This window comes from Eumetopias jubatus, unplaced genomic scaffold (genome assembly GCF_037043125.1).
Source record: "Eumetopias jubatus isolate StellerSeaLion01/CBP00866 unplaced genomic scaffold, mEumJub1_p1.0 scaffold_3, whole genome shotgun sequence".
NCBI classification, from domain to species: domain Eukaryota; kingdom Metazoa; phylum Chordata; class Mammalia; order Carnivora; family Otariidae; genus Eumetopias; species Eumetopias jubatus.
In genome coordinates, this window is record NW_028274809.1 from 157,723,691 (window position 1) to 157,744,838 (window position 21,148).

Sequence of the window (21,148 nt, forward strand, 5' to 3'; positions counted from 1 at the left end):
TTAGTACCCCATGTTACATGTCACAGGAGTGGCTTTGTCTTTTGGTGACTTTTGATACATGCAGTATTCTCTTAATGTGAGCCTTTCCAATAACTCAAACAGTGTTGCCTAAATTGCTTGGTTCTTTAACAATTTTCATTGTGCAGTATAAACAAAGTTTAAGGATGTACATTCCTACTAAGATCTTGATAAGAGTCTAGGAAAATTGGGAGACATCTTTTAATGACAGTATGAATCTGTATCTTTTTTTTTTCTTTTTTCTAGACTTGCAACGAGACTGGAAATACCAAGTTTAGTGTAAGCATCTGGAAAAACCTTTAGTAAAAGGAATATTATTTTTAGAAAGGGATTTCTTTAGGTACATTCCACAAAATTTGATATATATTTTCATTTCACTCAGTTCAATTATTTTCTAATTGGAGTCACATGTTGTTTCAAATATATCACCTAAATTTCAAACAGTTGAACATGGGGCACCTGGTTGGCTCACTTGGTAGAGCAAGCAACTCTTGATCTTGGGGTGGTGAGTCCAAGCCCCACACTGGGCATAGAGCTTACCTTAAAAACGAAAACACAAAACAAACAGCTGAGCATGTAAAAATTTATCTTTTCTGTTATTTATTTCCAGTTTAATTCCATGTTGGCCAGAGAAAATGCCCTATGAGATTTCAAGCTTTTGAAAATTGTTGAGATTTACTTTATGACCCAGAACACAGTAAGTTTTGGTAAATATTTCATGTATTACTACAATTATTACTTATAAAGGTAATCACTACAGCGCTATAATTATGTAGGTATTTTTTTCAGAAAGTTGTATATAATAAACTAGAATATGGAGAGAAAACTATCTCCATTTGAAACAATTTAATTCTAGGAATTCTCATAGAAGCAAGTCAGTTTAATAAAACATACATATAAGGAAATCAGTCATTTTCCCCATAACTTACTTCACTCATGGACTCAGTTTTTGCACCACCTCAGATCTGAATGGCTCATCTGTTTCCAGGGGCATAGCCATAGAGTCCCTAGAAATTATTAATTCTTTATTGTAATCCGTAGGCCCTGGTGGCTTTTGGTGCTCCTGTTTCCACCTACCAAGGGGCCCACAATGGCAGCGACTTCTAACAAAGAGAGGTGGGTACAGTGCACACCTGCAGGACTGGCTCCCCTAAAGGCAGAGAAAGGAGTCAGATTACATGACCCCATTAACTTCCCCAAAGAAAAGTGTAAAAGGAGATGAGCATTTTATATTATTTGCCAAGTGATTTACTTAAACAGATTAGAGAGTTAACTGATAAAGCTATAAGATGAGGATAAAATGTGTGTATGTGTTTGTATGTGTATGTATATATATATATATATATGTACATACATACATGAATGCAGGATGGAAAATTACTTTTAAAATGTAAGCACAATTGTGCTCATTGTTACTTTGGTGGCCCCTAATAAACCACACTTCTTAGTGTCATACCTTTGAGTAGTATACTCTCACCTTGCTGTGACCACTGTTGGCCTGTGTGACTTTAACAAGTGTGATGCAAGCAGAGACCTGACGATTCATTGTATTGGATGTTTACCCTCTTGAGCCCCCTTCTTTTGGACTCCCTTGTCTTGGAATCCCAGCCACCATATGGTGGGAAGTCCAGCCCAAGGGGAACTATGGTTCTCTGGTTGAAGCATCAACTGAACTCTCAGATGAGAGGCAGTCCTAATTCCTAGCTCTGCCAGAGAAGGATTGTGAACATTAAAGCCTTGTTGAGGCCCAGATGATGGTAGCATCAGCCAGTATCTTGTGGAAGAAAAGAGTAGCCCAAACTGAACCCAGTCAACACAAAATCATGAAAGATTTCAATCATAAAAGAAACAATTATAAAATTATTTTAAGCCACTAAGATTTTAGAATTGTTAGAAATAATCAAAACAATAACAAATATTTTCATGAAGTGTATATCTGCCTTCAAAGAAATATAAAAATATCTGCATTTAAAGAAAATATTGAAAAATATTTATAAATCTGTATTAACCATATGACACACATATGGTTAGTAACAACTATATCTAAAGTTTATAAAACTAAAAGAACTGTTTGAGTATTGTTGATCCAACCCTTTTTTCCAAAAAAAAAAAAAAAAGGAAAGCCACAAGTCCTGGTAGAATTTAAGATCAGAAGGCACAATCCATCAGACCATGTACATTAATCCATCCATTGATTTATTTAGACAGTGTATTTAAGCATTCGTTCTGTGCTCTACTCCTGACACATAGAGCCTGAATGTACAATTGAAGAAAGGAACAAATAGACTGATTTTTTTTCTGTAATTTAACCTTTACTAGTAAATATATCTTAAAACATTGAAAAAGAATCAAATGTAGACAACAATTTACATAAATGTATTTTAATGAGTTACTGATAAAATTGCTCTTCTTTTATGATTTTTTCTCCTGATTTTCTATGTCCTCAACAAACTACTTTTAAATTAAAAAAATGAAAACTTCATGGGGCACCTGGGTGACTTGGTTAAGCATCCAACTCTGGATTTCGGTTCAGGTCCTGATCTCAGGGTCTTGGGATTGAGCCCAGTGTCAGGGTCCATGCTCTCCGGGGAGTCTGCTTGAGATTCTTTCCCTCTCCCTCTGTCTGTCCCTCCCCTGATTGTGTGTGTGTATATATGCACTCTCTCACTTTCTCTCAGATAAATAAATCTTTAGGGAAAAAAAAAAGAAGAAAAGAAAATTTCAGAATAGTTTAACTATCAGGCTGCAACCATCCAAGACAGGATTTCTTAGTTCAAATTCAGTCTCCACATACAAATTATTCTCTGATTGGTATAGATTCCTCTCACTGGATCTTCCACACGTTGTGTAAGGACATGTTCCCTGTTTTGATTTAGTTGCAGCAGTCCCATTAGTTAGGGTCACAAGACAGGTGAAATGGTTTTGAGTCGACTATCAATTTCAACCCCATGACAGAGGGGGAAAAGTCAGCACAACGTAGGGGAAAAAAATCATTCTCAATATTGTTTGTGTGTTTGTGACTCTCACATTATGTGCTTAATCTTTACTTTTAAGATAGATTTTTTAAACATATCTCTTGACATTCTCCCAATCTTCCTTGGTACTTCTCTTAATATATAATGGGCACAGAAACATTGGGAAAGAAGATGGGGTAACTAGATTTCTGCTCCCCTTTCCAATATCCCTTGTGTATATATACAAAAATGTTTTAAAAAGTTAATTTGATTTCAATTTAATTTAACTTCTCTATGAAAGCATGTGAAAAATCCTATTTTGACTTAGATCGTATTTATTGCATCCTGTCTTCAAGGTTGAGAAGAGGAGAAACAAATTGCTGACAGAACCAGGGAAAGCAAGGCTAAGCCACACACAGCTCTTTGGCTCCTCAGATGTAGTTTCCTCAGCAGAGCTTCAAAAATTATTTAAATTATTGTCAATCAATAGAACATGGAACATACCCAGGAGATCTGAATGCTAGTTAAAACTCACTTTTAAAAATAAATACCTTTTAACAGTTCAGAACTAAGGAACAATTGATTATATAATCACTTTCTCTACTAATATAACAGAAAACTATTATCAGCGGTGTGAGTCCAAATTGTGTATTAAATAGCCTCTCACAACATGAAAATGAATTTTGCTATTTGACAACCCGGGTTGATATCCTTCCATCTATATGGGACATAATGTTTCATCTACTCATGTACATCTACCTTTCCACAGAATTATTGTTCTTCTTCCTGCAAAGCATGCAGATGAATAACCATGATGCCATCCTGCCAGGTAGTAGTACAAGGACAGCAGATTTTTCTGTTATCCCCTGTCTCCAGCTGACCACTTGGAAGATGCCACTCGCCTCATAAGCCACTGAGGCAAATATCTAATCACACATCTAAATTAGTTTAGCTCTGGTGTTAGTTAATAGTTCTTGCATCCATTTGTAAAGCAGGGCCCCTACACACAGAGGCTGTCAGGATTTCCATCTTTTGTATATGTGTCTAAAAGAAATTTGAACATAATTTGATATCAAAGAAATAGCAAAGATTCTATGTGCCCAATAAGAAAAAAATAACATTAACAGCAAACTAGTTAGTCTTTTCATGCTATACTCATTTGGGGGCTTACTGCTAACAGTAAGATCTTAGGAGGAAGAAGAAAGTGTCTTACTAAAAAGCTCAAAAGCCCCTATCTAACATTTAAACTTTAAACAGTTCAAGTAATTACGGTCTTGTAGAAAATTTAGGATCTCACATATATCAAAATATGAGTTAAGGTTTTAATATGCTATATAAGGCCTAGGATAAGTGCCCATAATTTAAATAAAAGTCTCTTCTTGATCATCTGTTTTCACTATTTAGAACTGCTACAACTCTTGGGTTATTTCTAAACCAAAAAGATGAACTAAGAAGAGAAATGAAAGAACCCAAAATTCTATTCTTATGTATTAAGCTTTACAGTAACTTTAAAAAACTGTTTCGTGAAATTAATAATGTATTTATCTCTGTATGTCTGAGAGCAAATCTTAACTTTTATTAATTTTTATCAAGATCTAAAGATGATCAAAATTTTGAGCCATATCTTGACAGAAAAATTAGATATTCTTATTTTAGATGACTTTTTCTGATATGACCAGTGTGTGGATTTTGGTAAACTTTGAACAAAAGTTTTATATTTAAGTAATATATAAAAAAAATTTATAGATGCTTATTTGTTAATAGTGTTTGGATTAGATATAAAGATATAATTTTCAATTAATGTCTAAACAGTTGCTTAATATTTTAGGCCCTATCAAAAATTTTGCTTACCCAATAAATGCCTAAAATATATGTATGGAAAGCATTATTACTCAGTCTATAATGATGGAAATGGGCATTCAAAGAGAAATAGAAAAATAAACAAAAATCTGTATCTTTCGAACCAGAGAGGGAGACAAACCATAAGAGACTCTTAATCTCAGGAAACAAACTGAGGGTTGCTGGAGTGGTGGGGGGTAGGAGGGATGGGGTGGCTGGGTGATGGACATTGGGGAGGGTATGTACTATGGTGAGCACTGTGAATTGTGTAAGACTGATGAATCACAGACCTGCACCCCTGAAACAAATAATACATTATACATTAATCTAATCTAATCAAATCAAATCTGTCTTTCCATCAGTCCATTCATCCATCCATTCTTCCATCCTTTCATGCATCCCTATCTTTCCTTCTATCTATTAATCTGTATAACTCCCTATGTACAGTGTATCTCCAGATGCCTTCTCTTGTGAGAAATTTGAGGCCTATTTTTCTACCTGATTTGCTAAATGCTTGGTGAGGATTTACTTTGTGCCAAGTGGAAGAGTATAAGGGTGAACAAGCTAATCTAGATCATCACCAGCACCTGAATCCTAGCTATGTTGAAAAATTTTAAATAATTTTTCATCATAATATTGATAATTGTTACAAAGGAAAACTCCATTGCGCTTTCAGGTCAAATCTGCATTATGAAAAGATCTCTCTGGCTGCTATATGGAGGTTAAATAGGAGGAAACAAGAGTGGATATTACAAAAGCATATTTAGAAGGCTCCTATTATCTTGATATCCCTCTCCTGCAGGCTGTATTACTGGGATGCAAATTTGAGGGCAAAGGTGATCCTGATCTATTATTAGCCAGCAGTGGTACTGATGTCTTTGAGCATATTTTCTGATCCATTGCCCTGTTTTCTGTTTTATTTGTGATCTTAAAGTTCTAATTATTTAACTGTCTCTTTCTTCTAATAAGTTCTTAGCTTGAGTTAGCACAGTGAAAAATATATGCACAATATTTGTAGAATAAAATAGATAAATGTGCTTTGTCTAATGGATTGCACCTTCTGGACACTGATTTTGTCCACTAAGATGCTCTCATTAAAGTGAGGCTTGGCTGCAAAACTACTATTCACTGTTCCATCAACTATTCTATACTTCCTATTCTTGCCTAGTCCTTGCCATCGTTCCTGTTCTGATTTGAGGGGCCAGTATTCTTTGTGTTCAAGACAGCCTGACCCTTTACATCTTGTGATGTCTTACGTAACTGTATTTTAACAGCACATTATATAATACCTTTATGTTTCCGTAAGAAATCACTGTCATACAAAATTTGTTCTATCCATCTGTAATACGTAGCATTGTACACTACTTCTTATTGTTCCTAAGGGTTTGTTTTCCTATGGTTATATACTAAAAAACAGTCTTTATGTTATATGTGTAAAATAATTCTACAGAGTACTGTTATGTACTTTGATTTATTGACAATTTACATGTGAAATTGTCAATATAGAATATATGTTATAAAAACTTCAAAAATGCTATTAATCTGACACATAATATGAGCTGGGATAAGAATCATGATAATGCTGTGTGCTTCCTCATTACTTAAGCTGCTCATACCCACTGTACTCCTATAACTTAAAATAGCTACACTTATTTAAGTCTAATTTTGCATCATAAATGTATTCCTAGACTGAATAATTTATGGCTGTTCACAAACAACATTGTAATACATTATACAGTAATGTTAGAAGAGAATAAATGAAATATCATTTCATTAGTAATGTTTATATAAGATATATAGTAAAGTATATATAGGAGCCACATCATGTTAATCTTTCTTGCTATTTTTCCCAAGAATTTAGCAGAGGAAAATGTGAATGAGCTGTTGGTCTATAAGCAGTATTTTTTAAATAAATGATTTCATGTTTGTATATATAAAAGCATACATCTATTTATTTGGACTCTGACCACTGTCCACACTATAACACCTGTAGTTCCTAATTTCACTGGACAAGAGAATGTTGAAGTGAAACTGTATTGAGCATAATGCTTTCCTCTGTGCATAGATACCCATATATCTACAGTTCATTTCACACAGTAGCAATAACATTAAACATGTTTTATTCAAGAAGTGGTTTAAGTTTGAACAGAGAACAGAGTCTGTTTACTAAAAGCTATGTCTTGCCAATGGCCTTATGTTCAGTAAAAAACATCTCCTATCCTTTGAACAATATAAAAGAGCACTTTTCTCCCACTGACTATGCCACTTGAAAGCATGAATATAATGGATGTGGTTTCTTAATGTTAAGAGGAAAATTTTTATGGTCATCACTGCAATCCACCAAATATCCCTTGTTCTTATCCCATGTAGAAGTTCTCTCACCCTCATGAACCTTTCTGTGGCCATATGACTGGTTTGTCAAAGTATGAAGAAAAGAGAATTATATTACGGGCATGCAGAATCTTTAGGAATCAGTGAACAGTGTATACATTTCCCATTTGACACCAGCAGTGCTTATATTGTAGCTTATAACCCATTCTTATATGCATAGCTTATATGCAATGATATCATGGATCTGTTATGGACATGTGGTGTTAGTAAGAAAAAAAATTATGGTATTAAGTCACAGAGAATTTTGAAGTTATTCATTACAGTAGAATTACTTATCCTATCCCAGTTGATAAAACAGTTGACCTCAGTATTCCCTAGTCCTACTTCCCCATATATCAGCATGTATCCTTAAGTAATAAGTATCATCTTCGGGTTCACTAACTCTGATCCTTACTCCACACAATATAATAGTTCTAAGTGAGGTAGCGCCCTTAAAGAGAATTTAGCTATAACCGTGCCAGGAAGTGTTTGGATTGTTGGACCAAACCTGAAGCCAAGGTGGCTTTCTACTCCAGACTTTTGTGCACTTGGCCATTTTTAGGAAGAATTAAAAGAGGACCATAGGGTGCCTGGGTGGCTCAGTTGGTTAAACCACTGCCTTCAGCTCAGGTCATGATCCAGAGTCCTGGGATCGAGCCCCACATCGGGCTCCCTGCTCATGCAGGAAGCCTGCTTCTCCCTCTGTCTGCCGCTCCCCCTGCTTGTGCTATCTCTCTCTCTCTCTCTCTCTCGCGCGCGCTATTTCTCTGTGTCAAATAAATAAATAAAATCTTTAAAAAAAACACATTAAGAAAAAGAGGACTGGGATTATAGAAAATAGACTTCTAATAAGTGTGTCTTCCATTAAGAAAGGTATGACACAAAACAAAGTCCATAATTCGCCTTTGAGAGTTTGAAGGGGGTAGTAGAACATGATAGGATGAATAGAACAATAAAATATCCAATTTTTAAAAAGAGAATTAACAAACATTCATAAATGATTACTTAAAGCTTTTTTAAAGGATCTTTTAAAATATCACTTTAAATTCTTGTGAAAAAAATTATAGGGCTTTAAATATTAGTAGAAGAAAGAAAGGAAAGAAGGAAGGAAAGAGGGAAGGAAATAGGAAAGAGGGAAGAAGGGAGAAAGGAAGGAAAAAATATTAGAAAGAATGAAAGTAAGGCCAGAAATAAACCCACGATTATATGGTCAGTTAATCTTTGACAAAAGAGGCAAGAATATGCATTGGGAAAAGGACAGTGTCTTCCACAAACGGTGTTGAGAAAACCAGACAGCTACATGCAAAAGAATGAAACTGGACCACTTTCTTACACTAGACACAAAAATAAACTGAAAATGAATTAAAGACCTAAATGTGAGACCTAAAACCATAAAACTCCTAGGAGAGAACATGGGCAGTGATTTCTCTGACATTGATTTTAGCGACATTTTTCTAGTTGTGTCTCCTGGGGCAAGGGAAACAAAAGCAAAGATAAACTATTGGGACTACATCAAAATAAAAAGCTTCTGCACAGCAAAGGAAACCATCAAAACTAAAAGACCTACTGAACGGGAGAAAATGTTTGCAAATTACATATCTGATAAAGGGTTTGTATCCAAAATATATAAAGACCTTAAAATACTCAACACACACACACACACACACACACAAAATCCAATTAAAAAATGGGCAGAAGACATGAACAGATATTTCTCCAAAGACAACCTACAGATGGACAACAGACATGAAAAGATGTTCAACATTACTCATCCTCAGGGAAATGTAAATCAAAACCACAATGGGATATCACCTTCACACCTGTCAGAATGGCTAAAATCAAACACAAGGAACAATAAGTGTTGGCAAAGATGTGGAAAAAAACAGAACTACCATATGATCCAGTAATCACACTAGTGGGTATTTACCCAAATAATACAAAAACACTAATTTGGAAGGATGTATGCATCCCTATGTTTATTGTAGCATTATTTACAATAGCCAAATTATGCAAGCAGCCCAAGTGTCCATTGATAGACAAATGAATAAAGAAGATATGGTGTATATATATTCACAATGGAATAGTATTTGGCCATAAAAAGATGAAATTTTGCCATTTGCAGCAACATAGATGGAGCTAGAGAGTATAACGCTAAGTGAAATAAGCCAGTCAGAGAAAAATACCATATGACCTCACTCATATGTGGAATTTAAGAAACAAAACAAAGGGGGAAGAAAAGGCAAATGAAAAAAAGAAAAACTCAACTATAGAGAACAAATAGTTATCAAGGGAAACGGGTAAAATAAGTGAAGAGGATTAAGAGTACACGTATCCTGGGGCACCTCGGTGGCTCAGTTAATTAAGTGGCCCACTCTTTGATTTTTGCTCAAGTTATCATCTCAGGGTTGTGAGATTGAGCCCTGTATCAGGCTCCATGCTGGGCCCGCTTAGATTCTCTCTGTCCCTCTGCCCCTCTCCCCTCCCCTTACCTAAAAGGAAAAAAAAAAAAAAAAGACTATACTTTTTTGTAAAGATTTTTATTTATTATTTATTTGGTGGGGGGCAAGAGAGCACAAACAGAGGGAGTGGCAGCAGCACAGGGAGAGGGAGAAGCAGGCTCCCTGCTGGGCAGGGAGCCCGATGCGGGGCTCAATCCCAGGACCCTGGGATCATGACTAGAGCTGAAGGCAAACACTTAACAGACTGAGCCACCGTGGTGCTCCAAGAGTACACTTTTCTCGATGAGCACTGAGTAATATATAGAATTGTTGAATCACTATATCGTATACCTGAAACTAATATAACACTGCCTGTTAACTATGTTGAAATTAAAATTTAAAAAAAGAATGAAAGTGTTGTGCATGTGTATATGGGGGTTGGATAAAGAGACAGAAAGAGATTTAAAAAGCAGAATATACCCTTCCTAAATTATGCAGTTTCTATAATCACTTGAATGAGGCATCAGTATAATTTACATTATTTCTCTCGTTATAACTGTGACTTTGGATCTTACCTTTCTACATAATCTAGTAACCGGGAACAGTGATTTGAAGCAGGAGCATCATGACCTCCTACTGCATAGAGAAAACCATCACACGTGGCCACTCCAACACCCCCTCTCCGCTTACACATTGGAGCACACACGTTCCACTTATTTGTATGAGGATCATAATATTCCATTGAACTCAAACAGGAACTTCCATCACGACCTCCGACTGAATATAATCTAAAAACACAATCAGAAAAACAGCATTTAATACTACAGTCTGAATGACAAAACGTAGAAAAGAAGTCCTTTAAAAATAAATTTTCTATCACCATGTGAGTCTCACATGTGTTTTAATAAGATTAGATGTTGTGGAATTTTTGCTTTACCGGTGGACGTTATGATTAATATATTGGTAAATAGAAACTGAAAAGTATAGTATTAAGTTGAAGTAAATGCATAGGAAGACTTTATTATTTAGTATATAAAATTATGCAGGTCTTAGATTTGCAAACGCATGCTCTAATATGATGTAGTAACTCTAAAATATGATCTTTAAACTGATTTCAAGTCCTAGAGACATTTTTTTTTTAAAGCTGTTTATGTTTCTCTTAATGCCTGGCATGATAAAATATTTCTGACTGCCCAAGTGTGCTCTTTACAGTTGTAATGCCTCTTTGCCTGGTTACTCACAGTTGTCTGCCAGATCTCAATCTTAAATAGGTTGAAATTAACCAAGAGGAACATTTTAAAAGACAAGTATTAGACAAGTTTAACTTGCAGAAGCACCCAGAAATGAAACTAAGAAATTTTTATCATCCTAAACACTTCATGAAATCGGAGCTTTGTTTATTTCTGTGAAGATCTAACTTAAAAGAAGTATGCTATAATCATGAGGTATTATTAAAATTTAAATATTTTTTGCAGAAATTTTACTTACTGAGTAAGTATCTTCGCACAAGGCTTCTTGCATAGTCCCTGGTACATAATTTATATATAAGAAAAGTATCCTCTCTTTTTTGCCTATCATTTTAAGGGAATTTTTGACTTCAAGCTTCTCTTTTATTTATACATATTACTCTGATAAAGTACAGTGTTGATTTATCTGAACCCAGCATTGCTAATAGAGTATGTATCACATATTTTCTTTTTCTGAAATTATTTAAAATGCTAACATACAAATATATAGCTAGATATAGAAACTAATGATAATTAAACATATTGCTTACATTTTAGAAGTTAAATATTGAGTCTATTAGTATAGCCTTTTATTTGGAAATTAAATATTCCTGCAAAGTTCACAAGTTACAACATCAATGACTTCTTTAATATAATTATGTATATTACAAACCACTACTCATTAAAATCTCTTTCTTCTGTGTGAACCCTCCATTAATAAAATCCAGTAACAGGGATTATACAAAAAAAGAAATTTATATAATGCCTTGATAAAAATGACATAATATTTGACAATCCCTTTTGTGACAAAAATGTTTGATGTATGGTAGCTATTATTTTATAAATTACTTATGAAAGCCTAGGCTGTGTTATCAGTGGGTTCTTTCATTTGGTACATATCCCTATATAGTACTATATAGTCTACAGAGGAACAATGAAATTGCTGTAATTTTAATATATTGATTAATATTAAGGCAAAACTATTTGACAAGAGTAAATGCACTGAATTTTTCCTCAAAAACGAGCTTTGACAAATAAATGAGAAAATTTTAATTTGTGTAAAAGTTAGTAGTGTCCTTTTGGACTGCTTTATGAATCCACTGTTAAAACTAATAGATGTATTTTAATACTTGAAAGATTTTGAAAATTACGTACTTTACAAATATATGCTATCAGCTAACATTCTTTCTAATCCACTTATTTTGAAACATAAATTTGCTAAGTGACTAAGAATTAAAATGGAACAATAAATAATAGCGATTACTATAATTATTGTTAAAGTTCTAAAAATAACCAAGGGATAGAAACAATATACTCTCGAGCAGTTAGAATAAATGCTAGAATGTATGCATATAATTATCTTCTCAGATCTCCCTTCATAAACTATTTAATCATAACTTAGGTTGATTCCCTGCTTTGCTTCGCTACAGTGACAAATTAGATGTTGAGACTCTGAAGAGCAGAGAAGAATCTGATGCTAGACATAAATGCACTGACAAGATAGGGGGTGGCAGCTGACAGTTTCATGGCAAGAAAGGAAACTGACATTTCAACTTAGAGTTGAAAGAGGAGTGGAAATTTGTAAGATGAAGAAATAGGAGGAAGGCTTTACATACAGGGAAAACATTATGCATAAAGACAAGGGGCAGGAAAGGTCACAGCAGGTGATAAATAAAGAGTGTCAGGTATGTCATACTGATGGAAAGGGGTTTGTGGGAAAGGGGAAAGGAGAGATGCAGCTGGTAGATGACAACAGGAGGCTGAGAATGTAGACCTTGATGCCATGCTGCAGTGCTGGGCTTTCACTCTGAGACAATGAGGAAAAAACGGAGAAATAACATTCTTAGGAATCATCAGGTTCATAGTTCAGTGTGCTGTGAATCAGTCGTACGAGATCAGAAAGATCCCTGATTTAAGCAAGCTCTTCTGAATTTTGCTGAGAAGGGCAAGAATCAGAGTCTTCCCTACTACTTTCCCTAACTTGTGTGTTTATTCAGCACACAGATAGATTTTACCTAAAGTTTAGTGACCCGGTCTTGGTGTTTTGATACCTACTTGTCAGGTGTCCATCTGAGTGTCACATGTTTCATATTCTAGAAAATAAAATACAGCTGTTTAAGGAAACATATCCTATACTAGTTAGGACATGGGTTCAAATGTGTTTAAAGGGGCTGGCATGAGACCCAGGCTGTTTTCCACTTTAAAGTATGTCATCTGTAGAGTATGACCCTTTGTCAAGAATTGTGAGGAATCTAAATTTTTTTTACTACTTGAAATCCAAGAAATTAGTGCATCATAGTTTTGTAGATGCTGGAAAAAGACGCAAGACTCCTAGGTCAGAGAACAATTGCTACAATTCACAGCAAACTAAGCACCATGAGCCTCAAGTTCACATTGGTTCTTGTTGTCCACCCTCCACCCCAAGGCCCAATAGGGGGATAGAGGCTCACGTAAATATTGCACATGCAGTGGACCTTGGCATTTCTCACATCTGAGGAACATTAAGTTGAGGAAATGCTAGTTCTTTAAAGAAACCTGCCAACAAACCCGCCCAAATTTTGCTCTGAAGGGAGACGCTATCTTTATTATTCTGGTCAAAGAACAAATCTGTTCTCTGCCCCCAAAGAAAGACACCATCTCTATCTTCCTAGCTGTTTGATTTACCCATATCCTTGCAGACAGTATGAAAAAGTTGGCAGTACTTCTTACTTGGGAATTGTACATAAATGCTAAAATCCCATTGCGGAATTCTCTGCAAACACCCTTGTCCTAAAGGCCCAAGGTAGCCCTAGCTATACAACCACAGTTCAAACAGCAGGACAAAGGAAAAGTGGAAGGAGGACACCCCTCCTTTAAGAATCTTTTTTTTTTTATTTTTTTAGATTCCACAAATTAATAAACAGAAAGCAGAATCAGACCTAAAATACAGAGAACAAACTAAGGGTTGCCAGAAGGAAAGGGGGTGGGGGCAAAATTGGTGAAGGGGAATGGGACACACAGGCTTCTAATTATGGAATAAGTCCTGAGAATAAAAGGCAAGCATAGGAAATATAGTCAATGACACTGTAATAGCCTTGTAAGGTGACAGATGGCTATACTTGTGGTGAGCATAAGAAAACATGTAGAGAAATTAAAAAATTACCTTTTCTGCTGGAAACTAATGTAACATTGTATATCAACTATACTCAAATAATATTAAATAATTCATCTTTTAAAAAGTTGCATATCTCACTTCTGATATACCATTGACCAAACTTAGTCTGTGTCAATAAGTAATTGATAAGGTGCTACAATATGTTGTTTTTATTTTAGATGGCCATATGCTTAGTTAACAGTGGGTATTTATATTTCATAGACAAAGGCATAAATAAGTATGAGACAATTAGAAGTTTCTGACACAGAACTAGATCTTTTCTAGCCCTGTGTGCCATTGTGCATTCTACCCTAGATAACTTTTTCCTACATAGGCTAGATACCTCTCATTCATCTCTCAACCAATTCAGGTGTATCTCTACTAGAAAGTCTTTTCTGATCCCATTTTGTCTTTTTCTCAGAAAATTAACATTGTTTATAATCCGTATCCTAGGTAAAGTTATTTAATATTTGTCATACTTTATCAATAGTGCATACTTTGGGACGGCTGTAACCAAACTCAAGCCCATCTGCCCAATACGGTAGCAAAGACCATCACTGAAACATGGAGTATGCCGCAAGGGAAGGGTTTATTCTAAAGGCAACCAAATGAGGAGACAAGAAGGCAAACTCAAGTCCGCCCTTCTGAAGAGGTAGAGTAAGGGAAATTTAAAGGCAAATGAAAAAGATCTGGTTAAAAACTGCAGCTGAGAGTTGTACCATTAACTTTTTGTTTACTAGTTTTAATCCCCACTGTCTTTTGAACATTCCTCATTCTTGAGGGAATTGGGATGATGGCCACATTATATACTTCCTGCTGAAATGGAAGGAAGATTGGGGTTAGAGGAATGGGACATTTAGTTCCGGGTTGAAACTTAACATTCTGTATTACCAAAGTTTTTGTACTTTGGTTATCTCTATATTTTATCTAGGGCCTTAGGGGAGATTTGTTGTAACCAAGTAGCTTGTTGTACTTATTGATTTCTTCAGACCAGTTCTCCTAAATGGTAGTTTCAGGTCCATCAGAGGCTTGCTAGTCCAAGCAGGGTTCTTTTCAATGTTCTCCTTGCTGATTGGGTATAGGGAACCTGTGGATTCTTTTCATTTGAGTGTGATGAATCCATGGCTTAATTCCCTGTAGTTTCACTGAAGAATGGGGAGTCAATAGTACCTCATTAGGTCCTGTCCAACAAGGTTGGAGCTGGTACTCTGGGTGCTCATTCCTCCAGGTCTTTAATAACCGCAAGTCTCCAGGATTTGAGAGATATAAAGGCACATCTGTGGGGTACATCATCCTGCTATATTGAATGTACTTGATAGTATCCAATTTCCTAATGTAAGCCCCATCAGGGACTCCTAAATCGTGAACAAATGTAGAAAGAGCCTTCCATATAACATTTCATAGGGGCTTAATCCAAGCCTACTTCTAGGGGCCTCTCTTACCCAAGAAGTGCTTACCCAAATTCAGTTGGTTTCTTGGCATATCTTTACCAGAAGTTCATTTTTTTTTTCCAGTTGGGTAGAATCTCCAGAAAATGTGTAATTTCCACTGAATGCCCTGAAAATCATTACAGAGAGTTTTGGAGTTTTTGTATGGACTGCCAACTTGGCAACTTGATCTGCCCAGCTATTCCCTTGGGCAGTCGAACAGTATAATTTCTGGTGTCCTCAACAGTGGACAATAGCTGCGTTCAGATCTTCATTGTCTTTGATCCATAAAACTGTTTCATCCATAAACATCTCAGTGTCTGGATTTTCCAATGGCAGATTCATCTAATTGGGAAGGCTGGAATAAACTTATTCAGTTATCTGTGGGTCTCTGGTGATCTTTCTGAGTGGCTAGACAGCAATAGGCATGAAGATCATCTAAACACGGACCGTGTGGCAATTTTTCTCTGAAGTTTACCTCAAGTTGTTAGCTTCAGTTTCCAGGGCTTCAGGGAAAAAAGAGCAGTTTTTGTTCTTGGTGATTTCAAGTCAAGAGAATGATAAAAAAATTGGAAACATTAGTTTGGAGAGTCTTGTCAGATATTGGAGAAAACCAGAAGAATTCAGCGTCCAGTCCAGTTTTTCAGGCAAACAGCAAACAAAGACAGCTAATCAGAGCTAGCATCTAATAGCCACAAAGGCATGTTACTGGAACATAATTTCTCTCTAAAATCACCCTCATTTTCAAAGATAGCCAAATAAAACTAATTTGTTTGTAAAATAAGTCCAATTTTAACAAACTTGGCTTCATTATTTACATAAGCACAGTAAGAATAGTGATTGGCCATATAGGTTGTTTTTTTTCTTTTTTCTTTTTCTTTTTATTTCTTTCATCTGCTTTACTGGGAATGTTCATAAGGAATTTCCAAATTAACTTATAACAGTCTCTCAAAGCTAAGAAGCCAAGCCAAATACTTGCCATCAGCCTTTGCCTGTAATACCTATAGATTTGGGTGAATTCCTCTCTTCTATAAGTCCCCAAAATATTCTGAGGTTCCTGTATATACCAGGAAGTAACCTTCTTTACTCCCCTAGTAAGGCTGCTAGGAGTCCTGTAAACTAAGAACCAGGACAATTTTTCCAAGGGGCTTCACTGACTCCATAAAGTCAACCTTAGCTCCTTACAACTATCTGGTCATATCTGAGTCTATGAACATCTCCCTCAAATACAACTGTCCAGTCAAGCCTTGGTAAAATAACCAGTGTTTCCAATTGTGTCCTGTCACAAGGAGACCAGGTTCGTATTAAACTTATGCAAATAAATACACTGTCATGAAAATATACGAATACACACTGAGAATTTTTGAATTCTGGAAGGATCTTGGGGAGAAAAACTTAAAGGTTTCATATTTGTTTACAAAGAAATATTTTCCAAATTTCTATATGTCATAGATAGCCTTAAGTCTGGAAGAGCAAACATTAAAGAACCAGCAATGTTCTAAACAAGTCTCTCAGAATGTAGCTTTCCCATTAGTACTAGAAATTCTTGGTTTAGTTTTGTGATCTTAAAGGTAACAGAGACCTATATTTGTCATTAAGTGGAATTGACAAGGAAATTCTGTGACATACAGCACTTTAATAATTAAAATTGCAAGTAATGATAGTTATACCAGAATGTATCAAAACCTTAGGGATTCTGTATAATTTCTGGAACAGTTACAACATTCAACCATATAATAAAACTTAAGAAGGATTATCATCATTTATCTGACAATGTTTCCCATGTAATTTGACATTCCAAAGAAATAAGCCTAATTAGTCCAAAATACTTCATTGAGAAGTTGAATTTTGGGAAGTTTGTGAAATATCAGGTGGTTTTAAAGCACGTGCTTAAATAAGATTACAGATCATCACAAAATTTAATGATTATCTATTTAGCCAACGTGGCAATAAGAGATTCTAAAGACAAATGCGGAGGGTTACATAGTTGTTAAAAGAAAAAACTTAGCTCTTTTAATATTGAGAAGATTCAACTTTAAGTAATCAAAGACTTAATAAAGACAAAAACATAGAAACTTATTTTTTTCTAGGCAGATTAAAGAAAAACCTTTGTTTATAGTTTAAACCAATAACCTAAGAAAACTTGTTTTAACAGAAAAACCAAACTCTGATTTTATTACTGGTGTACCTCTGATATTAAAACTCCTTTATTTGAATAAGAGAAATTAAAAAAAAAAAAAGTATGCCATCCCTCCTTTACTCCTCCCTGTCATCTCCCAAGTTGGTATATACTTATTGAGACAAGGACATCCAGGGCACTGCATGGATCTGAGTTTTTGTGCTAGACGCTGTGATGTGCTGACCAGAATCTCTATCAGGAATGAAGGACTCTCAGCTGTAGGAATGCTGCCAACAGTCCTCAGCTCTCAGAGGCCATCAGGGATCTCCTGGACTGAAGACAGCTGCTTTGCCAAGGGCATGCCCTCTGCCCAGGTGGTTACATCCTCTGACTGTTATAAAAGTCCAGCCCTTTTGCCTGAATTTAGAATAGTTCTGAAGGGTAATCCAACTTTTGGAGCTCCTTGGAGAATGTTAAAGCTTCTGTTGATATTGTATCACTGCTCAACTTCTGCCCAATCTTGCTTTCTTACACTTCCTTCTCTTCTCTAATAAACTACTTTACATACTAATTTCCATAATCTTAGTCAGTCTGGACCACATACAAAATTCCTTTCCAAAGATTCCCTTCTCACAAACCTTCTACAGCTCTCCTTTTTACATTCAGATTTTTGTCCTTACCTTTAAATAACCAATCTCATTTCCCTTGCCTACATGGTTGTTTCCCTTATTATTTCCAGTAGTCAATTACATTTATTAAAATTATTTACATCTGTTTATTCTGAGATTACCCATACAACTTCATGAGGCATTAGACAACGTCCAAGTTTTTTTTTTTTTTTTTCTTTTCTGACAAATTTTGCAATGGAGATAACATGAACTTACTTGACTTTCAGTAAGGAGAGGCAGAATAAAAATTTCATATGTAATGCTAATAATTCTAAAGACATGTCTATTTTAATTAGAACAACCTTAAATTAAGTTAGCTTTAATACTGAATATCTTCCCAGATCATGTGAGCTTGCAAAACAACAGTTTCAATCTTTGAGTTTTAGAATGCCCAATTTTTGTAAGTGCTCACCTTTAAATTGACTAATTAGAACTCTTTTACAAAATAATTTTAGCAAGGCCATCCGAAGTAGAGAAAATCTCTCACATTTACAACATACATGGAGACACATACAAGTATACTATACAAACAGATGCAAACAACTTGTTAAAGACCCACTTTCCAAATATCTCCCTTTCCCTACACAAATCCAATTGCAAACTTGTATTACAATTTATGGATCCATTGGTTGGTCATTTTCCCCTGGAATTTCATAAATATTGTGACCAAGCAGTGTTGCAAAGAAAAAAAAAAAAAGATTGGCCAGTTTTGGAGAAGACAGCCCAAAGGGTTGCATGAGAGGATCAAGCTGTCATTCCTCATTCTCCAGTGAGAATAAGGCTGTTTTTTACCATAAGCTGTGGGATGAAACAAACCAAACGAAGCCCAGAGTACCTCTGTGAGCACTGGTTCCTCCCTAAAAGTCAGAACTTCACCTGCTGAACCAAATGGCTTCCTAGACAGCCTTTTCTTAAGCAAGAAAAGGAGGCCAAAAGAACCAAAACCCCGTATTTGGAGGCAACCAAATGGGTGGAAGAATCTAAGCCACACTAAACAGGAGGAAGAAGTAAACTCACCTGTGGTTGCACAGGAAATACTCACCAAGAGATGTCTGTCCAAACTGAAACCCAAAAACATATCCTTGCCATAGTAGGGACGGGGAACCCCCCATCCCCACCCCATGGTCCTTAGGACAGAGTCTAGGCTGTTGCTGAGACTTATGACCAGACTCCTGTTAGTGGCTGGGAACCTACAAACCTCAGCAAAAGGCTCCTGCTTGGCTCACCAGATTTGTAACTGAACCCAAGTTCTTTTGCCCAATATGCAGCAAAGACAGTCACCAAAACATGGCATATGCAGCAAAGCAAGGTTTTTATTCTAGAGGCAGCCAAACAAGGAGACAGGAAGGCAGGCCTCAAATCTACTCCTCTGAAGGATGTTAGGGAAATTCAAAGGCAAAAGAAAAAGTCTGGGTAAACACTGCTTGCTGCTCTTAGTAGTAAGCAGCTGGGAGGAGTTCCATTAACCCTTTGGTTACTGGTTTCATGGCTACAGAAAGTGCTTCCAAGACCATTGTCTCCATATTTGAAAGGTTTTGCTGACGAAGTCTGTGATATAAATATAAATATAATCTTCACTCACAATAAATTGTTACTCAGAAAGTATATTCAGACATCCCTTCCCTTGTATAATAAAGATATAAGAATCCCACAACCCTCGGGCGCCTGGGTAGCTCAGTTGGTTAAGCAACTGCCTTCAGCTCAGGTCATGATCCTGGAGTCCCGGGATTGAGTCCCACATCGGGCTCCCTGCTCCCTCTGACCCTCTTCCCTCTCGTGCTATCTCTCATTCTCTCTCTCTCTCAAATAAATAAATAAAATCTTTAAAAAAAATTAAAAAAATTTAAAAAAAAGAATTCCACAACCCTCACTGGATAAAACCTTTGAAGCAACTCCCTGGATCCAGAACTCAGTTTGATTTTTTGTTTCTCAACTGATGGAAATCTCTTTAATCTGATCCCAAGAGAGTACCGCTGTCAGAATACTCCAGCATCTGCCCTTCAGTGAACTTTTTTTTTTTGAGAGGTTCTTGTTAGGGTATCTGACAGTATGGTAAGCAGAATTTCAGTAAGCTTAAGTGGTGCAGGGTGGCTGAGTTTGTTAAGCGCCTGCCTTTGGCTGGGGTCATGATCCCAGGGTCCTGGGATGGAGCCCTGCATCTGGCTCCCTGCTCAGTGGGGAGTCTGCTTCTCCCCCTGCTTGTGCTTTCTCTCTTTCTCTCTCTCTCTCACTCGCTCATTCTCTCTCTCAAATACATAAATAAAATCTAAAAAAAAAAAAAAGAATTTCAGTAAGCTTACAACAGGTATAATTGTTCTTGTTCCTGCTCGCTATGAAACGTGGCAAATGTAGTCTGAGAGTTGCTGACATTGTAACATGGCTGATAAGCAAGGATGTATGTGGAAATCCGATAGCAAACACCTATCTTTATTTATTAGAACATGCCAGTTTTTTTCTAAAGAAACCTCTACTTGTAAATATGCACATTAATTTAGGTCAATTAACCACATTCCAAAACTTGGTCGGATTCAGTAACCTAACTCCTGGCAGAAATGGTCTCTACTACCTTCATCCCTCCATCCCCATGTTTCCTTGCAAGCTCGCACTCTACACCTATTACAAGTCTGCATTTCCTCCCTTTGATGTTTCCAATTTTCCTCTAATATAATGTAAGCTCTTTGAGGGCAGGTTTGCTTTATTTTCTTTGATATATCACCATGGCCAATACATGTTTATAGTTTGGGTGTGTATGTGTGTGTTTATTTTATTTTTTTTAAGTGAATCAAGTACTGGTTTCCAATTCTGGAGAAAGGGTGATTCATCTATGGAATTTGTCAAAGAAAAAGCACCTAAGTTCCCCTGAAATAAGATTTTGACAAATGGCAGAGAAAAGCATTAATCATGTGTCTTGGGGACACAAAAGAAGGAAAGATGAAGTTTAAAAAAAAAGGTTTAT

At 36.0% G+C, this 21,148-nt stretch overlaps 1 protein-coding gene across 2 annotated transcripts in view; it reads right to left on the reverse strand.

Moving 5' to 3' along the window:
- Positions 1-21,148, reverse strand: part of KLHL1 (kelch like family member 1) — a 378,567-nt gene that overhangs the window by 20,763 nt on the left and 336,656 nt on the right. For both annotated transcript variants that reach the window (XM_028106018.1, XM_028106011.1), the window contains one exon: positions 10,195-10,407. In XM_028106018.1, coding sequence (XP_027961819.1) covers positions 10,195-10,407 — 213 coding nt within the window. The remainder of the gene's footprint in view (positions 1-10,194; positions 10,408-21,148) is intronic.